The sequence below is a fragment of the Rhincodon typus genome, chromosome 5, assembly GCF_021869965.1.
Source record: "Rhincodon typus isolate 14 chromosome 5, sRhiTyp1.1, whole genome shotgun sequence".
Taxonomy (NCBI): Eukaryota; Metazoa; Chordata; class Chondrichthyes; order Orectolobiformes; family Rhincodontidae; genus Rhincodon; species Rhincodon typus.
The window spans coordinates 64,319,843-64,340,362 of record NC_063336.1 but is presented as its reverse complement, the minus strand read 5'-3'; the positions used below and the strand labels follow the sequence as shown (position 1 = coordinate 64,340,362).

At 40.0% G+C, this 20,520-nt stretch overlaps 1 protein-coding gene across 2 annotated transcripts in view; it reads right to left on the bottom strand.

Moving 5' to 3' along the window:
• Positions 1 to 20,520, bottom strand: part of moxd1 (monooxygenase, DBH-like 1) — a 99,261-nt gene that overhangs the window by 44,241 nt on the left and 34,500 nt on the right. For both annotated transcript variants that reach the window (XM_048596865.1, XM_048596864.1), the window contains exons 5-6: positions 10,882 to 11,061; positions 9,478 to 9,580 (exon numbers count right to left, since the gene is read on the bottom strand). In XM_048596865.1, the coding sequence (XP_048452822.1) occupies positions 9,478 to 9,580; positions 10,882 to 11,061 (283 nt within the window). The remainder of the gene's footprint in view (positions 1 to 9,477; positions 9,581 to 10,881; positions 11,062 to 20,520) is intronic.

Sequence of the window (20,520 nt, the reverse complement as noted above, 5' to 3'; positions counted from 1 at the left end):
CTCTCACACACACACCCCTCTCTCTCACACACACACCCCTCTCTCTCACACACACACACACACACCCCTCTCTCTCTCACACACACACACAAAACCCACACCCCTCTCTCTCTCACACACACACACCTCTATCTCACACAAAACCCACACCCCTCTCTCTCTCCTTCTCACGTACACCCCTCTCTCCCTCAAACGCACACACGCCTCTCTCTCTCACACACACACACACCCCTCTCTCTCTCTCTCACACGCACACACCCCTCTCTCTCTCTCTCACACGCACACACCCCTCTCTCTCTCACACACACACACCTCTATCTCACACACAACCCCTTCTCTCTCTCAGGCACACACCCCTCTCCTTCTCACGCACACACCCCTCTTTCTCCTTCTCACATACACCCCTCTCTCCCTCAAACGCACACACCCCTCTCTCTCTCTCTCACACGCACACACCCCTCTCTCTCACACACACACACACACACACCCACACACCCCTCTCTCTCACACACACACACACTCCTCTCTCTCACACACACACACACTCCTCTCTCTCCCTCACACGCGCCCCCCTCTCTCTCCCTCACATGCGCCCCTCTCTCTCCCTCACACGCACGCAGTCACCCTCTCTCTCCCTCGCATGCAAGTACTCACCCTCTCTCCCTCTGTCTCTCATACAGACAGAGACACACATGCACACGCACACACGTTTAAATCTATGGGGTGAATTTATATTTGCAGACACAATTTATAGACGGTGAATGTGGCATTTTATAAATTCCTACTTGAGAAATAAGACCAGTCTGATTCCACATGAAAACACAATCAGATTGTAAACTAAGTCTAATACATAACACATTGTCTGACCTAAAACGTTACTTCTACTTTACATTGATAAAACCTTTACTCCTCTCAGAGTAGTGACTTCAAACAATGTTGGTAATTTACATATTAATCAATGAAAATCTTCTAACTGATAAAGGTTTAACAGCATCTTAGGTTTGTTTAATACGTCCCCATCAGTTGTGTGACCCTTTGATCTTTTGCTTAGAAATTCTGTGTCCATGCCACCTCTCCCACTAACACCCGAAGGAGGAGCAAGGCTCCGAAAGCTTGTGGTTTCAAATAAACCTGTTGGGACTATAACCTGATGTCATGTGATTTCTGACCTCGATGTGAAATATTAATTTAATATCTCTTCCATCTCCTGAGATTCAACACAAAGACAACCTCACTGATCTTTAAGGAGTCCTAACTCTCTCTCTAATTGCTGTCTTGCTCCTAATATACTTGTAGAATCTCTTTGGATTATCTTTACCGTGATCGGCCAAGGCTCTCACATATCCCTTCTTTGCCCTCCTGATTTCTTTCTTATGAATGCCCCTACACTCTTCATACTCTTCAAGAGATTTAGTTGATTCCAGTTATCTGTATCTAATATATGCTTCTGTTTTATTCTTGACTAGAACCTCAATATTTTTATTCATCCATTGTTCCTTAATCTTATCAGCCTTGCCTTTCACTCTCACAGAAACATAATGCCTCTGAGCTCTCGTTATCACACTTTTCAAAGCCTCCCACTTGTCAGTTGTCCCTTTACCTGCGAACAGCCTACTCTAATCAACTTTTGAAAGTTCTTCTTCCATACCCTTATAATTTGCCTTACTCCAATTAACACTTTTAACTTTTATGGAAAACTTCATTTTTAAATAGTTATGCAAAAAGATAATAGTATTATGATCATCAGTCCCAAAGCGTTCCCCTGTTATCATTTCAGTCACTTGCCCTGCCAAGCAAGGTCAAGTTCTGCTTATTCTCTGGTAGGCACATTTAATTATTGGTCAAGAAAATTTTCTTGAACACATTTAACAAATTCTTCACCATCCAAATCTTTAACACCATGGCAGTCCCAATCATTGTTTGGAAAATTACAACCTGATTATTCTTAACTATACTTGAGATGTCTCTACAAATTTGCTTCTCAATTTCCCTCTGACTACTGGGGGAACCTAGAGTACAATTCCATCAAGGTGATCATCCCTTTCTTATTTCTAATTTCAACCCATATATTTTCACTCAATGATTCCTTTTAAATATCTTCTCTAATTACATTAGTATTGTATGCCTTAATCAAAATGCACTCCCCTGCTCTCTTCCCTCTCCTTCCATGCTTCCTATTATATAAATGATTTGGACAAAGGGATGGCAGCAGCTACATTTGCTGATGACACAAAGATAGACAAGGACGTTTCCTTTAAAATGCATTCACAGGATGCCGGAGTCACTGGCCAGGCCAACATTTATCACCCATCTCTAAATGCAATTAAGTGTCAACCACATTGCTGTGGGTCTGGAGTCAGACACAGGCCAGCACATTCTCTCCTAAAGGACATTAGTGTACCAGATGGGTTTTTCCTGACAATCAACAATGGATTCATGGTCATCATTATATTACTAATTCCAGATATTTATTGAATTCAAATCCTACCATCTGCCATAGCAGGATTCAAACCCAGGTCTCCAGAACATTACCAGGGTCTCTAGATTATTAGTCTCTTGGGCAGTGCCACTAAGCCCTCACCTCCCCTTGGTGAGTTGTGAAGAGGACATGAGGAGTCTACATAAGGATGCAAATAGTTTGAGTGAGTGGACAAAGATCTGGCAAAGAAAGTATAATGTGGGAAAGTATGAAATTGTCCATTTTGCCAGAAAGAATAATAAAGCATCCTGTCTAAATGGTGAGAGGTTACAGAGCTCTGAGATGTAGAGAGATCTGGATGTCCTAGTGCATGCATCACAGAAAGTTGGTATGCAGCTACGGTAAGTAATCAGGAAAGCTAATGGAATTTTATTGCAAACAGAACTGACTGCAAGAGTAGGGAGGTTACACTTCAGTTATACAGGGCTTGGTGAGATTCTGTCTGGAGTACTTTGTATTATATGCGTCACTGTACTTACAGAAGGATGCCAACTCATTGGAAATAATTCCGAGAAAATTTGAAGACTAACACTTGTAGTGAATAGATTACTAGGCCTGTATCTTCTGGAGTTTAGAAGAGTAAGAGGTGACTTTATTGAAACATACAAGATCTTGAGGGAGCTTGACCAGGTGTGTACTGAAAGGATGTTTCCTCCTGTTAGAGAATCTAGAGGTAGGGGTCATAGTTTAAAAAAAGGGGTTGCCCATTTAAAACAGAGATGAGAAAACATTCTTTCCCCCTCTCAGAGGGCTGAGTCTCTTTGGAATTCCCTCCTTCAAAAGGCATTGGATGCACAATCTTTATATTTTTTAAGGCAGAGATAAATAGATTCTGGATTACTAAAGGGATTATCAGGAATATGCAGGAATGTAGTGTTGAGGCTAGGATTAGGTCAGCCATGATCTAATTGAATGACAGAGCAGCCAAGTGGCCTACTCTTGTTCAATGATCTGATGTTTGCAATTCAGTGACTGTCTGGGAAAGTCCTGTAGTGCACCAATAAACTCTCAGAAAATTTGAACAAGGAGAACATTAACAACAGATAACAAGGGGGCTGACGACACCCCTTCTCAGCAGAAAGTCACCTGGTGATTTACCAACCAGGAATACACAGAAAAAAAACGCAGTAATAAGCTGACTGCAACACTAATGTGTGTATGTTAGTTATCAGCCTAACAAACTAATGTTAGGACCCGTCATTCAAACATCCTTACACTGCTGGTGAAACAAAGGGGAAAGAAATAGGGTGGTACAGTGGCTCATTGGTCAGCACTGCTGCCTCATAGTGGCAGGGACCCAGGTTCAATTCCTGACTTGGGTGACTATCTATATGGAGTTTGCACATCTCCCAGTGTCTGCACGGGTTTCCTCCGACAATCCAAAGGTGTGCAGGTTACTGTGGATTGGCCAAGCTGTACTGGCCATAGTGTTGGGGGATATACATGCTAGGCAGATTAGCCATGGGACATGCAGCGATAGGGTTTGGGGTGGGTCTGGGTAGGATGCTCTTGGGAGGGGTGGTGTGGACTTGATGGGCCCAATGGCCTGCTTTCACACTGTAGGGATTCTATTCTATGGACAAATTGATGTGCATTCAATTGAATGTGGTAGATATGTTGTCTATCAAGCTCATTGTTTTATCACGGATGATGTTGAGTTTCTTGAGTGTTGCAGCTATAACAACAGGTCAAGTGGACAGTTTTCCATTACATTCTTGACTTCTGCCTTATAGATGACAGACAGGCATTGAGGAAACAGGAAGGGATGTTCTTTGCTACAGAATTCTTAGCCTCTGAGCTTTTTTTTTAATAGACACAGTATTGATATAGAATTATATTGCACAGAAGAGGCCCTCTGGCCCACTGGGTCTGCGCTGACCTACCCACACTAATCTCTCTTTCCAGTCCATATCATTTCAAGTGCTCATCAGCATGAGGTTTCCTGCTTCTACTCCCTCCTAGGCACTGCATTCCAGATTCCCAACCTCTGGATGATGGCTAGTTGTGTTCAACTTCTAGTCAATGGTAACCCTCAGGATGTTGATGGTGATGGATTCAGCAATGGTATTGCCATTGACTATCTAGGGAAATTGTTATTTTCTCTCTTGTTGGAGATTATCACTGCCTGGCATTTTTAAGACATGAATGTTACTTGCTACTAAACAGCACAAGCCTGTATTTTGTCCAGGTTTTGCTCATATGAACATGAGCTGTTTCAATATCTGAGATGCAAATGGTGTTGAACACTGTGCACTCACCACTAAACAACTTCATCTCTGACCTTATGATCTAGTGAGGGTCATTGATGAACCAGCTGAAGATGGTTGGGCTGAGAACACTCCCTGAGGAACTCCTGCAATGATGCCCTGGGGCTGAATGATTTAATTCCAACATCCATAATCATCTTCCTTCATGCAGGTGAGACTCCAACTCGTGGACAGCTTTCCTTCTGATTCCAATTGATTCCAGTTTTGTTAAGGCTCCTTGATGTCACACTTTCTCAAAAGCTGCTCAATGTCAGGGGCAGTCACACTTCCTAGCTTCTGGCTTTTGACAGTGGCTATAACTAAGTCAGACCTTTCCAGAACCCAAACTGAGTGTTAGTGAGCAGTCTATTTGTTTGCAAGTGTTACTTGATTGCACCATCAACTTTGATCACTTTGCAGATGATTGGGAGTAAATGGATAGGGGACTAAGTGGCTGGGTTTATTTGTCCTGCTTTATGTGCACCGGATATACTGAGCAATTTTTTACTTTGTCAGGTAAATGCCAGTGTTGTAGCTATTATGGAACAGCTTGGCTTGGGGAACAGCTCATTCTGGAGCACAAGTCTTCAGAATTATTGTCAGAATATTGTCGGAGCCTACAGCATTTGCAGTATCTAATGCCTTCAGCCATTTCTTGATATCACATGGAATAAATTAAACTGGCTGAAACCTGGCATCTGTGATGGTTGGAATCTCAGAGGAGACTGAGTTGGATCATCCACTTATCACCGGTTTTGACACTTCACATTGGGTAACGAACAAATGGAGGCATAGAAAATAATCAAGGATTAAGAAAGATATCCACAGAACACTTTTCTCTGGTAGAAGAATCTAGAACAAGGTTGCAAAATCTTATACTCAGATCTAGGCCATTTTAAAAGGAAATTAGTAAGTGCTTATTTTGCACAAAGGGCAATGGAAATCTGGAACTCTATCCTCCAAAAGGTTGTGGGTCCTGGATCATAGGATCCCAACAAGTCCACACCAAACCTCAGAGCATCCCACCCAGACCCATCCCCCTAATCTACACTTCCCTCAACACTACAGGCAATTTAGCATAGCCAATCCACCTAGCCTGCACATCTTTGGACTGTGGGAGGAAACCCACACAGACACAGGGAGAATGTGCAAACTCCACACAGATAGTTGCCCAAGGCTGGAATCGAGCCCAGGTCCCTGGCACTATGAGGCAGCAGTGCTAACAACTGAGCCACCACAGCACCCTATTGATCAATTGAAGTTTTTATGAGGCTATAGATTTTTGAAAAGAAAAGTATGGCTCTTAACAAACATACAGCAAATACAGCTAAATTGAATTGATATACAGATCAACTCTTTGCTCCTTTGTGGATACTTTACTCCTTCAGGATGCTAGTTCACCTCTTTCCTCACTATCTCCATTCCCTCCTTCAGAAAAATCCTTCAGTGTCAGCATTAACCCAGGTGGCAGCAATTTCAACTCTTTATTGGAAGGTTGCCATTTCCGTCCTACTCCAGACACTTGAACACAAAAATTTAGACTAATACAATATCATCAGATTTATTCCAGCTTCAGAAAAAGGACAAATCAAATGAGAAAATATTAAATTAGAGGAGGTTGGATGGATTGGAATCAATGATTGGGTACCTAAAACAGTAAGTGAACAATAAGAAATATTTGAAGAATAGCTTGGGTACAAACTAGACACATGGCCACAAAGAGGGAAGGGCAGACATCCAAAACCACTAATCCCTGGATGACTAAATATACAAAGAATTAAACAGAAAATGAAGCATATGATAAATGTTGATTCAAATTAGATACAAGGCCAAGCTGAATACAAAGAAGTCAGGGGAGAGTTCAGCTCGGAAATGTGGGGTTCAAAGACAGTGATTAAGAACAGATTAGCAGAAAGCCAAAAAGGAAATACAAGAGCCAATTTTTAACAACTTATAAATAGCTGAAAAAGTAATACAAGGCAGAGTGGCACATATTCATGTGCAAAAAGAAATTTTCACATGGAGACAGAGGGCATGGTTGACGTATTAAATCAGTACTTTGCATCTGTTTTCAATAGAGGATGCTGTCCACGCCAGTTAAGCAGGAGGTATTGGTGAAATAAATTGAGAGCTTTTTCTATTAAAAACTGATATTTAAACAGTTGACAGCTCTGAATAAAGAAAAGTCATCCTGTTAGAAAAGTTTCTTGCACGAACTAACAGTTGAAACTGTAGAGACTCTGACTACAACCTCGCTGAATGAAAGGATAAGAATAAACCTGACAATCACAGACACATCAGCTCAATGTTGGTGGTAGGAAAAGTTTCACAGATTTTAATCTAGAAAAAAAATCACTTTGAAAGTTTGGGTCAATAAATGAAAGCCAGCATGCAAGTTTTACATCTAAATCATATTTTATGAACTTGATGGAGTGCTTAAATAAAAATGATGAGTAAGGTAGGTAAGGGTTACGTGGCTGATATTCACTTTCAAAAGATATTTGACAAAGTGCTAGACAATAAACTTGTTAGTAAAATTGAAACCCATAGGATTAAAGGGTCAATGACTGCATGAGCACAAAATAACTAAGAGACAGAATAGAGTAATGAAGTGTTATTCTTCTGGAGGGAGGTATTCAGGAGCATCTCGGAGAGAGGTATTGGGACCACTGTTCTTCTCGATACATACAAATGACCTGGGCTTGGAATTAAAGGGAAAAATTCAAAGTTTGTAGATGGCATAAACATTAGAAATGTAAAACATTAAGGGCATAGCAACAAACTTGAGAAAGACACTGGTGAAATGGGCAGGCACATGGCAAATGAAATTCAACACAAAGTGTGAAGTGATTCAGTTTGGTAAGAAGAGGCAATGTAAACAAAATAATATAAAGAATGAGGGTCATAGGAAGGCAGAGAAATTGAAATGTACGTGCACAAGTTTATGGGATGACAGGACAAGTTAACAATAATGTTATAAAAATAATCCTTTATAAATAATAATCAAGAATTACAAACTAAAGAAACTGTATTATACTCGTAGAAAAGAGTGCTTAGATCCCAGCTGAAGTATTCTGGCCAATTCTGATCACTAAACTTTAGGAAGGATTTTAAGGACGTTGAGATGGTGCAGAGGATTTACCAGCTTGGTAACAACAATGAGGAGCTTCAGATACATAGCAAAACCAGAGAAACTCCTAGGAGAGAGAAAGGCAAGGGCAAAAAGGGTTGGTAACCTAAGTGTACTGATTTAATATAATTGGTAAAAGAAGCAGAAATTTAAAGATGAAAACCTAAAATTATGCAGTATAACAGAATTTGACAACTAGTTGAAGATGACAGAAGTGGAGTATGAGGAAGGAATAGTGCATCGAGACTAATTGGACAGATAGCTCTTTCAAATTGCCTAAATCATTCTGAAATGCCGAAATCCTAAAACATTGGTTCTCTAAATTAAGGTTCTCTTTGCAATATCATCTTAAATAAGGAAAAAAATGATCCAGCATGCAGGTGTTTAGTTACATAAATAAGATTGATAACATTTTCTAACTGACAGAGCAGAAGATGTACTCTAGTATCATTCAGCACACAATGGGAAATTTCAATCCTCAAATAGAGCATGTCTCAATTAAAGTTGTACTGGCATGAGGGGAGTTTGCACTCAGTTGTCCAAAATATGAATAGGAATGTATCACCTCAGCATTGCAGCTACAGGCTGTCAAAATATTACAGCTTTGAATAAACAGAGGTTTGTTAGCTGAATGATGGTTTCTTTATAAATCCAGCAATCTAGTTCTCTACTGTAAAATTTTGTTGCACAGCTTTAATTGGTGTTCGGTTCTCAGTGGTCATAAAATGAGGAACAGAAAATTAATATTTTCCATGAAAATTTGCATTGGATTGGAGAGCTGTTTTTAGTAAGTTTTGTGATTTTAGAGTTTTTTTTAAAATATGGTAAGGTTAATTGCAAATCACATTGTAGAGAAGTAGTTGTTATATAGGGAACGTACACAAGACATTAAAAAAATTCTTACCTGGAAGCTGACAGTAAAAGTGAGGCATTCCATTTTTAATACCTAGCAAATTATACACTCCATCTACAAATTAATTTTTAAGTGGATTGTTTGACTACTTGCAGTGGCAGTCAAATGGAATAGGGAAAGTCTAGTTTCGTAGTGGGTGCCTGAGTTTGTTTTAAAGTACTTTATAAGTACTTGGTGATGTTGTTGTCTGATCACTGGAAGTTTAATGGAAAGTGATGGGTGGTTTTGTGCATGTATTTGTTTAGCCTTTGATTGCAGCTTCAAAGAACTTGAGGTTAAATTCCTCTAAAAGCAGAGTCTCACACAAATCTGAATTCAGTTGTCAAATATTTTCCTTAGTAAGATGTGAATGGCTGATAGTTAAGGAAAGATTGTCCTTTTGGTAGTTCTATGACTGTTTTATAGCATTTTAAAGTTGTCTACTAGTTAGGAATCATGTTGCACAGTAGTATGTATTGAATCGGGAGAACTGAAGTTTATTTTTTAACATATTAGAAAACAACAAATAATTTATGATGCCAACAGTTGGAACTTAGCTTTGACTGCTTTAACTTAGAGCAGACTCATTTCATTAAGTCCTGAAGTCTGTAAAATGACTATGGTTTATTTATTGCAAATTAAAAAGATCAAAATTTAGAAACTTGGTAATATCTGCCTTGGCATTATTAACTATATTTTATGCATTCTATAAATGAGGAAACATTCCTACCTTCCTGATAATTAGCATTATCGTAGTGTATCTCCATCATTACATAAACTGGATCGGTTGATGTTCCAAGTGAAAGTCCAACATTGGGAGGATAGGAAAATCCCTGCAATAATTATATGAAAAACAATTGTAAAATAGTTGTTCATGTTGGTAATATGCTTGTACATAAAATTGAAAAAGTATTTTCTAAAACCCAGCATTCAGAATGCCAGCATATTTACAAATATGCATAATGATTTGAGAAAACTTATTTCAGGAATACAGTTTTAATAATAATTTCTGCAGTACTATAAAATTCCTAACATACAAAATGAAATATTGGAATGGGGGTGAAAGGAACAGGGGTGAAAGGAAATAATGGAATGAATGAGGGAAAGAAAGGAATGAAATGAAATGGAATGAAAGAATTAAGTAATAAGTACCTCAATTTAGGCCTGTAATCTCACTACTCATATTTGCACTTTAGATGCATATGTACTTTAACACTTATGAACACTGATAAAACAATAAGATGAAGAATGATAATAAATAAATTATATTATGTCCTTGATAATTGCATATGTTTTACTCTTTATTGGTTCGTACTGTAAATGTTCTGTAACTGAATGAAGTACTGTGGAATTTCTTGGTATGGATATGAAAGTTGTCAGCATAAATAATAAAAATAACTGCTCTACATCAATAGAGGGAAGTCCTGTTTCCACATTGTAGGGACTCTATGATTCCAACTAATAATGATCAACCTCCAACATGGCATGCCATGTCATGGTTAATTGTAAATCATAAAGAAGTGCTCTTTAGATGTAAGAAAGGGAGGTACAGGAAATCTTATTGTGTGTCCAAACATCTTTAACAATGAATCTCATGAAGTCAAAGTGGTATTCATAATTGTTCAGCAAAAAAAATCTAACTTTGTTCTCATGTCTCATGAATCAATGCCATAATTCTAGTCTTTGGGGAAAGAGAAGGATTATACAAATTTGCACTGAATGGTGGTACATGATTAGTAATTAAATATACATTAGAAGAATGAAAGGTATATAAGGTTTTATGACGAAAACTTTCGTATACAGCTAAAATGATGTCACCACAGCAATTCTATGAGATAAAGGACGAAGTAAAGAAACACAGGGAAAGATTTTGCTTTATCTTCGTTCAATTAAAAAACATTCCAAGAAACACTAAGCTTGCAGAGTAAACAGAATTGTGTTATATGTTCATGAAATAAACAATTTATCTGTATTTATGATGTTTTAATACTCAGAAACATATCAATTATTCACTCACACAAGACACTGTAGCTGCACAGACAGTGTTAAATAAATGTATAGTCGAAGTATGCTAAACTGAAAGATTTGTAATTAGAATTAAATAAATGAGCTTACCACAGCAGTAAGGACCTACCTTTCCTCCAATTGCCCATGCTAAAATAATACTTTCACAGTTAAAAAAGTCATCTGGCATATTGGAATTGTAACATTCATGTCCAACGCTGAGGGCCGTATCATTCAGGATAGAGTGACATTGATAAAGAAGAATATGATGCACTAAATGTTCATGACCTTTCTGAATAATTGGTTCAACCTGTGTAAAAAAACAAGAGACAGAATATGCAGTCTTCTAACGTTTCATAATTGCAAGCTCCCTTTCCCATGGGTATTTCATTAGGTAATCACTTAATTCTCAGCACTACTGATATTTTCATGGTTTCTTTTTGGTATGGCAACATTCAAGTTTGAATTAGTTTATCACAGGGGAGTCAGGTATGTTAACATTGATACTCTTGTTCACCTTATGTTGCAGTTAGTTATGTGAGAAAGTCCAAATGTGATAACATTCCCCAAACTACAATGGTAGAGGGTGTAGGTATCGACCTCAGTTTAAACAATTCTATTCAAGGGCTTAAAGTTGGGAGTGAAAAGCTTGAATATGATCAGATTTAGCGTTAACTGTGGAATTTTACTATATTGACTAACAGACACCTTATTTAATGTTTTCTGAAGTTCCTGATTATAACAAACTGTAAGAAATTAATTATATGAAAGCACAATCTTGTAGTGCCAGAAATCTAAAATAACAACACAGAATTCCGGAAAAACTTACCATCTGTGGAGAAACAGTTAACCTTTGCAGTCCAAAGACACTTGTTTTGAAACTAGAAATTAATCGTTAATGATTTTCATCAGTATTTTGTTAAGAAAAGCCTGTGTGTAGTCTGCAAAATGCAGTCTCAGGGTTTAAATGATATTTAAAATAGAAATTATACATAGCACTTCCACAATCATGTTGTAATTTCATATTAGCAAATGTACTGTGACAGAATTTTCCCTTCTGAGGTGCAGAGAATGGTGGCGAAGAGGATGAGTTAAATGAGCGAGTGTCCAAACATCAGTTCTCACTGTTGAGAAAAATTTGCTTGAGTAACTCTTCATGCTTTAAATGGCGATGTTTAGAACCTAGTCATCAGGTTCAAGAAGCTTATTTCCATGCATTTGCAACTCTTTATTAGCTCAACTCACCAAATCAGCATTGCAATTCTAATTTTACTCTACATAGACACTCAATGGTGCAAAAACTGGATACATATGGGAAGTCTGAGATAACAAGGTGTAGAGTTGGGTGAACACAGCAGGCCAAGCAGCATCAGTGCAGCAGGAAATCTGACGTTTCAGGCTTAGACCCTTCTCCAGCATCTGCAGTTCCAACTATCTCTCTACACATGGGAAGTAACTGGTAACTTGTCTAATCAGCATCCATTGCAGCTCATAGTATGGTTGTGAGACCATCCAGCATCTCTTTGCATGGTACTGCTTCTTCTGCATATTTGCCTCCATGGTCAATGGCCACCCTCTTCTTGGACCTTTTAGCCAGACAACTTGACATTGACACAGCTTCAAACCATGGCTTTGGGCTTTTAAGCCTCTACTTTGTGCCTAAGTGACAGCTAGGACTTTCATGCTTCTGGCAAAATGGATTGCATGGAGACATACTATGTATCTATACTGGACTTTAAGCTTGCTTTTCTTGCATAACACAGAAGGGGTGAGATTTTCCAAGGAGTGGCAGTCATAGTCAGATTTCCACTCCACTCCTTTATGTTTATTAAAGGCATGCGATTCGGAAATACTCAAATGTTACTTGCACAGTTCTCATAATAGCTGGGACTACGTGAAAAGTGAGAGGTGCAATTTACTGTTTGTTTTCTATGGAGACAGAGTTTGCAACTCTCTCTTTGAAGCCCTGCAATCCACACTTGGAGTAATCACACCTTCACATATTAAGCAATGATACTTAACTGCCTTCAATTTTCACTTCATCTGGAAGTCAATAATTGTAAAAGATTGCAGACAACAAATTATGATGTCACATAGTCTGAGCAGTACATAATGCCCACTAATTGACTCATTTTCATGTAAATTAAAATATCTTCCTATAAAAAGAAACTTAAAAGCTGAACCTGATGTTCCCATTTGGCAACAACAATCTGCAGCAGGTATGGAAGCCAATGCATCTCAGCTGCCATTCCTCACAGAAAAGTAAGTCTGCAAGAACATGATGTGTATGATGTTAAATGGAGGTTTGGGGATTGGCAGTTAAAAGTCATTTGGGAGAATGAAAAGCTGCTAATGGGGACAATTAGTGGCTGACAATGTGTAGTAGCAGTGTGTGGTAGCAGCCTGTGTAATGACAAGACGTAGTGTCTTGGGATGAAAACCTTTAACTACTCCTTTGTCTGTTCAACTGCTCTTCTCTCTCTTTGGGTTCTCTCCCCTCCCCCACCCCATCTTCTATATAAAGACCCTCCTTTTCTTAGTTACCATCAATTCTGAAGAAGGGTCACTGGACCCAAAATGTTAACCGTGATTTCTTTCTGCAGATTGTGCCAGTCCTGCTGAGATTTTCCAGCAATCTCCATTTCTGTATCAATTCCAGCTGTTTGGCTACAAAGTTCACAGATGGTTTTAATCTTTATACTAAGGGCATGTTTCAGGAAGGACTGGGAAATACTGTGGCATCTCCCAATCTTAGACTCATATGTGCATCTAGGATGTCACTGATGACATTACCTTCAACTTCACTGAAGATTCACTGGAACGTCACCAGTATTCCCAAGTATCTGCTGCCCTTGTCCTCCGAGATGGAAGTGGTCGTGTGTTTGGAAGGAGCTTTAGTGAATTTCTGCTGTGCATCTTGTAGGTGGCACACACGGTTGCAACTGAGCATCAGTGGTGGGGGGGAGTGAATACTTGTGGATGTGGTGTCAATCAACTGGGCTGCTTTGTCCTGGATGGTGTTCTTTTAAGAGTGCCCTATCACCTACCACCAGTGTTTCAGCTCAGGACAGGATTCCACTCCCTTCAAAGTTGAAATAATTTGTGATCATCAAAACCACATTTTGGAGTTCAGTTCCAGACAGTCTGGGAGCTGCCACCACTTGTACGTACCGGAGCCCTCACAGGTGCCTACTTCTTCCCAAGGTCCTTGGCTTAGACAGGGATTGTTACTGGGATATACAGATACTCTGTCCAACATGGCCCATGAATCCCATAGGAAATGAACCCACAATAAGGTACAATGCTGTTCACATTTTCACCAGGGCCATAGTGGGACATACAATAGGCCCCCTTAGGGTGAAAGCCTAAACCATTCTAGTGGGGCTTTGAAGCATCGGCCAGACAGGGTATGGAGAGGAGTTTGTGGGGATGAGGGGTGAGGTGAGAGAGAGTGAGACAGAGCCTGACAATGTCCAGCATGTGGACAAAATGCGAAAGCAAGACTGATCATTTGTGGATGAAATTGAAGCTGATGATCAGGTTATTAAATCAGAACAGCCATCCTTGAGAGGACAGAGCAATGACTCAGAATCCGAGAGGCCAAAGGCCACTTTATTGCCAGTAATTTCCAGGGTGACGGAGTTGGGTTCACATGTGTAAACAAAGTCTGAATTGCTCATCTGGCAGGCAGACCCCTGTTTAGCATAAAGGATGTTTTAACCAATTGGTTTGTTGTTCTTAACATTTAATCTACAAAAGATAAAAGTTATGATGTGATTGTGCGGCTAATATCTTCATGATAACCAAAGACAAAGTAGTTACACCAATCTTACCCCACATCACTGTTAGGGGAAAAAGCAGCTATAAGACAGGGCGCTATTATCACACAGTGCTAAAGTTATCTGAAACAACCCATGAGAAAATGAGAATGAGTCATGTGTAGTCTAGCCCCCACTAAGTTGGCAAGAATCCCATGAAAGCTCCTTTCAACCCTTTTGTTAAAATGTATCCTTCAATGCCTCACAGCATGCGTAGACTTTAACACTGCCACAGAAGTCATTCAAGCATATCATGGCAATGTTCACCTTATGAGAGGCAGTGATTTGTGCAGCTTTTATTCTCCACACTATTGCACTATGAGGGATAGGAAAGATGGGAGCTGTCCATTCGACACCTCTCAGCCTTTGATATCACTACACTTCCTCAAAAAGCAGAAATATTGGAATAACTTTCCCTGACTGAGATGTGTGGCGATATCAGTGACTCTGAATTCTCATTCAGTAGGTGTAACAGTGAAAGGAAGTGCACACACAGACTCTGGCACATTCCCTGGACATTGTTTTTAACCTCAGTAACCTTCGTATTTACATGCAATATCTTGGCTGCAGTCTTCAAAATTAAGCTTCAGAAAGATCCCTGACACCTGAGGCTAGGTGCAGTCAAAGATTCAGTTGTTTGCAATATCTTACCTCCTTGGAATGTATGAAGTCTCCTCTTTTACTTGGCTCAGAATTAAGATGCTACAGGGAAAACAATACTGCAACAGACATTGTAAAGGTACAAGTGAACGGATATTGACAAAAACACAATGATGTAGCAATTGTGAAATCTGCGAGCCCTCAGCATGTTTTCTTCTTCCTCTTCATTCTTTTATGTCTTGATGCAATGCTGACTTCCACAGCTGCGGTGGAGGGAGCCTGCTCTGTGGTTAGTTCTGTTGATACTGCAGACTTGGGTTGATGTTCTCTCATGTTTTTTGGTCTGAAAGGCCAAGGCCTGCTAAGAGTCTCCTGCCTAGGTGCAGTTTCACCCTCCTCAGCTTGAATTGCTGCAGGTTTTGGGATCACCGGAAGTGGCTAGTTGGAAGGGGCTGAGCACCTCTGGTGTATCCTGACCAGAAGCTGCTGCAGAGCCTGTGTGTTTCACCATCTCTCTATGGATGCCCGGTTAGTACTACCTTGAGGAAGGGCTCCTGGAGTGAGATCAAAGTCCGTCATCCCATCGCTGTGCCATTGATGCTGATATGCTAATGCAGTAGAGCGCTGGTCTGAATCTGTATCCGGCAGCCCCTCAGCATCCAGCTGGACAGGAGTCTCTAAAGTTGGTTGCCATCCTTTCCACCGAGTTAGGCAAATGCTCACATGCCAGAGTCATCACAGCAGTCAAAATACTGATGGTCTCCTCAATCTTTTGTTGCAACCTACCAAGTGCCTGATGTCCCTGTGCCTGCCTCTGCAGATTGAGACAATCAATCATTTATGGCTGAGTTCAGCAATATGCCTTCAGCCAGAGGCTAAGCAGGTCCCCGGGTCTCTAACACTCCTCTATTTCTTCCTCCAGAGGCATGCCCATGACATACTCACCAAATCGTTTCTAAGTCTAATCTCGAGAGAGTACCTACTGGAGATGAAAACCTCTGAGCTGGTGGAAGGTGCAGCAGTACACCCTGTCTATGTATCTTTTTAGGGTTCACAAGCTGAATCCCTATAGGACTGTCCCTGATGAGCTTAAGTTGGGTTTCTTCCTTATTGAGGTTCCTCAAGTACCACTGATGCTTGCATAAGAGACAGAAGATGGATAAAATTTGTGTGGAATAAAAATGAGTTAGTGCTGGTGGTAATCAGAGAGGACTATGGAGCTAGCTGGGTTGGTTTCACATTGCCATTTCCCAGTCATCACAGGTCAACTTAACTACAAAGAATCTAATGTCTGCCACCAACCACCCCACTCATCTTGGACATCGTGGCCTATTTGTTGGGTCATTTTATCATGCAATGAGACAAACGGAAGGACTGAATATGATGAGAGTGAACACAAGAATAATTCATTATCATGCACGTTGGAGATATAGTAAGGAGTCACCAGTGATGAGTAGGAAACACAGAGGGCAAGAGGGTTAGTAGCTGATCAGAATGAGTTGGGTGTGAGCCCTTCAGCGGTCACAAAGTCGTGATGCTATGGGTTATAATCCATCATTTTCGGTGAGACAGATATGCAGTGGCTGAGTTATTGTGATTAATGGCTGTTTGAGTATAAGATAGGAGGGAAAAGATGGTGCTAGGTAGCCTCTCAGAGTGCAAAAGTATATTTTCTTCTGCACTCCTGGATATCCCTTTTGACAGTGGAGACAGCTGTGACACATTCTGCTGTCTCTGTCCAGTATGGCTGGTGGGGCCCTCTGGTTGCGGACAGCTGTGAAGAGGACTGGCTTCCAGCATGGTGGCTCAGTGGTTAGCACTGATGCCTCACAGCACCAGGACGGGGGTTCAATTCCATTCTAGGGCTGTGTGGAGTTTGCACATTCTCCCTGTGTCTGCATGGATTTCCTCTGAGTGCTCTGGTTTCCTCCCACAGTCCAAAGATATGCAGGTTGGGTGGATTAGCCATGCTAAGTTTCCCAGAGATGTCCAGGGATATGCAGGCTGGGTGGATTAGCTATGAGAAATGCAGGGTTACAGGGACAGGGTAGGGGGCTGGGTGTGGGTGGATTGGTCTTCGGAGGATTGGTGTGGACTCAATGGACTGAATGGCCTGCTTCCATACTGTAGGGATTCTATGATTTTCTCTATCATCCCATCCACTTGCATCACAAGAACTTTCTCTGTAAAGCAGGGAGCCATGTAGTGAGTGTGTAGGGATGAACACAACAGCATGAAGTGATGACCAGCTGGGCTTTAAGTATGGCGGCAAAGTCTTGGCAGCCAGAAGGTCTTAGAAGTGGAGAGTATTTCCTTCTCAGAATTCGCTGAGAAACACATACAACATCTCATTTGTATAAATGACGATGGGAGAAGACAGAGATAACTTGTTTCCAGGCCATGGCAAAAATGAAGCCGTGAACCTCATTCATCATCATTTGTTTAAACTTCAAATGTGAAAGTTCTACCCCATGATTTACCTAGATTTATTTAGAGGCTGCATAGACCAAACCTATGATTCTATGATTCAATTGTCTGAAAGGAAGTACCATCATTGTAACTTTTGGTCCATTAGTAATTAACCATTTCACATAATGTAAAATTATACACATTTTTCTTTAAAGACCAATGTATGTAAACACAATAATAAAAGTCAAAAGCCCACTCAAATTGTCGAAATAAATATCAAAGGCTAATGTGAAATTTTTGGCCAATATTTTTAAGAAATTAATTTAGCATCCTACCACTTGCCACTCAAAAGATCTACGATGATAGTTTCTATAAACGTTTCCATATTAATTGTGTCCATATAGATGTACATATGTTTTATTCTTAAAACTGAGTTTGTGTGGAAAATTTAGTTATATTTTTCTTTCATGGAATGTTTTTCTTACATTTAGCTATATTAAAAGTACATGTAACTTTGAAGGAAAAAGCTTGTTTTACTAGAATGGGGGCAGAAAAGTAAAAATCACGAGGAATGTAAATTATAGCAGTGAAAAGACCCCTTTCTACAGTGCATTTAACATTGAAGATTGCTGTAGATGCAGAATTGTGATTGTAAGCGAGTGGTTTGGAGTGGTTTTCCCTATACGGTTCACTGAAGAGTACTAAGCGTGAAGGAAAGTAAACAAAACCAATCCAACCAATACAATTTTTCCATCTGGACCATGTATCAAAGATAAAATGTTTTACAATATGAAAGAATCATTACTTTTTGGAACATCTGGAATTATTCAAACATTATTTTTGCGCACTGAGAGATTTTGGAGAGCTATTTGGTGAAGTCAGACATTTTTATGGTCATGTTAATATCAACAAGTAAGACTGAAATATTTGAAGTGTGAAGGAAGAAACAGAGAGTAGGAGTTAAAGACAATTTTTCAGTGCTTGACCATGTACTCCAGTGTCTCACCTCTGTTCACTCTGGATGTCAAAGATTTGGAAATGGATCAGGAGGGAGTGGTATTAAAACTACAAATGACATTAAAATGTGAGGCAAAACAAATAGTTTAAATAACCGAGGAAGCTGTAAGGAGATATTGCAAAGACTTGCACAAAGAAATAAATAAATGGAATTCAATGTTAGCATTTTAGAAGTGGCACATTTTGACAATGAGAAATAAAATGAATAATCATACAATAAATGGAAGAAAGTAGGGTAATGTAGAAAAATATAGGGAGTTAGGGATTCAGATTCATAATTGATAAGATCAAAAATAAGTTGGTATATACTGTATTATTGAAAGAAGTATTCTGTATACAAACTAAAGCCCAAGTAAGACCATAGTTAAGGGTATTGAGTGCAGTTTTGTGCTTCACATCAGAGGAAGAATGCCAAGAAAGGGTAGAACCTGGTAAATGAAAATGTAAAAGCAAGGAGGAGGATGAAAAAATTGATACAAAAGCAGAAATTGTTGGAAAAAAAAAACTCAGCAGTTTTGGCAGCATCTGTGGAGAGACAGCAGAGTTAGTGTTTCAAAGCCAGTGACCCTTCTTCAGAACTCAGAAAATTGATGTTACTCTAATTAACATTACAAAATTATTTCATACAGCTATATAGTATTATTAGTGATGGCAAAGAAATAGGGTTAACTTCTGTTCTCACTGCATGGTAATAATTTAATAATGTGAACGTTATGGGCAGGGGGAGTGGAATGTAGCATTCATTTCTGGTGATACATGCAATCACATGGACAGACATGGGAAACCAGCAACCTATGTTTTGGATGGGATATTACATTGAAGCCCCATCTGTCTGTTCATTCTGTCTTGCTCTCATCAGGCCAAACAGAAGATTGCCAAATTCCAAACAATTATAATAAAGGTTCCAATACAGCAAGTCCCTGTTTAGCACAGCACCATTTTGTTCAACTAAGCACGAAAAATTCTGCAGCTATATTCAAAAAGCGCACAGGAGATAAGAGGAAAACTGTCCAAATAACTGATACACTTGTTAGAAATTCAAATCCAATTCAGAGGCGTAGAGAGAACATGGCCCGTTTAGTCTGGGATTTGGTTTTACTGGGAGAATTACATTTTAGTCAGTCATTGTCAGAATGTGGGTATCACTTGCAATCAGCACGAGGTACACATCTTTAAATGCCCTTATTCTAGTTTGACCATTCATTTAATTTTCTTACGTTTAAAAGTTATTTATTTCCTCTTAACATCTAGTTTGCTTAACCATCCGTAACATTTTATTCAAGTCACAGTCATAGACAACCCAAACATACAAAATGATAAGAGCGATAGTAGGAACTGCCGATGCTGGAGAATCTGAGATAACAAGGTGTAGAGCTGGATGAACACAGCAGGCCAAGCAGCATCAGAGGAGCAGGAAGGCTGACGTTTCAGGCCTAGACCCTTCTTCAGAAATGGGGGAGGGGAAGGGGTTCTGAAATAAATAGGGAGAGAGGGGGAGGCGGATAGAAGATGGATAAAGGAGAAGATAGGTGGAGAGGAGACAGACAGGTCAAAGAGGCAGGGATAGAGCCAGTAAAGGTGAATGTAGGTGGGGAGTTAGGGAGGGGATAGGTCAGTCCAGGGAGGACGGACAGGTCAAGGAGGCGGGATGAGGTTAGTGGGTAGGAGACGGGGGTGGGGCTTGAGGTGGGAGGAGGGGATAGGTGGGCGGCAGGACAGGTTAGGGAGGATGAAAAAATTGATACAAAAGCAGAAATTGTTGAAAAAGCTGGGGACGAGCTGGGCTGGTTTTGGGATGCGGTCGGGGGAGGGGAGATTTTGAAGCTTGTGAAGTCGACATTGATACCCTTGGGCTGCAGGGTTCCCAAGCGAAATATGAGATGCTGTTTCTGCAGCTTTCGGGTGGCATCATTGTGGCAATGCAG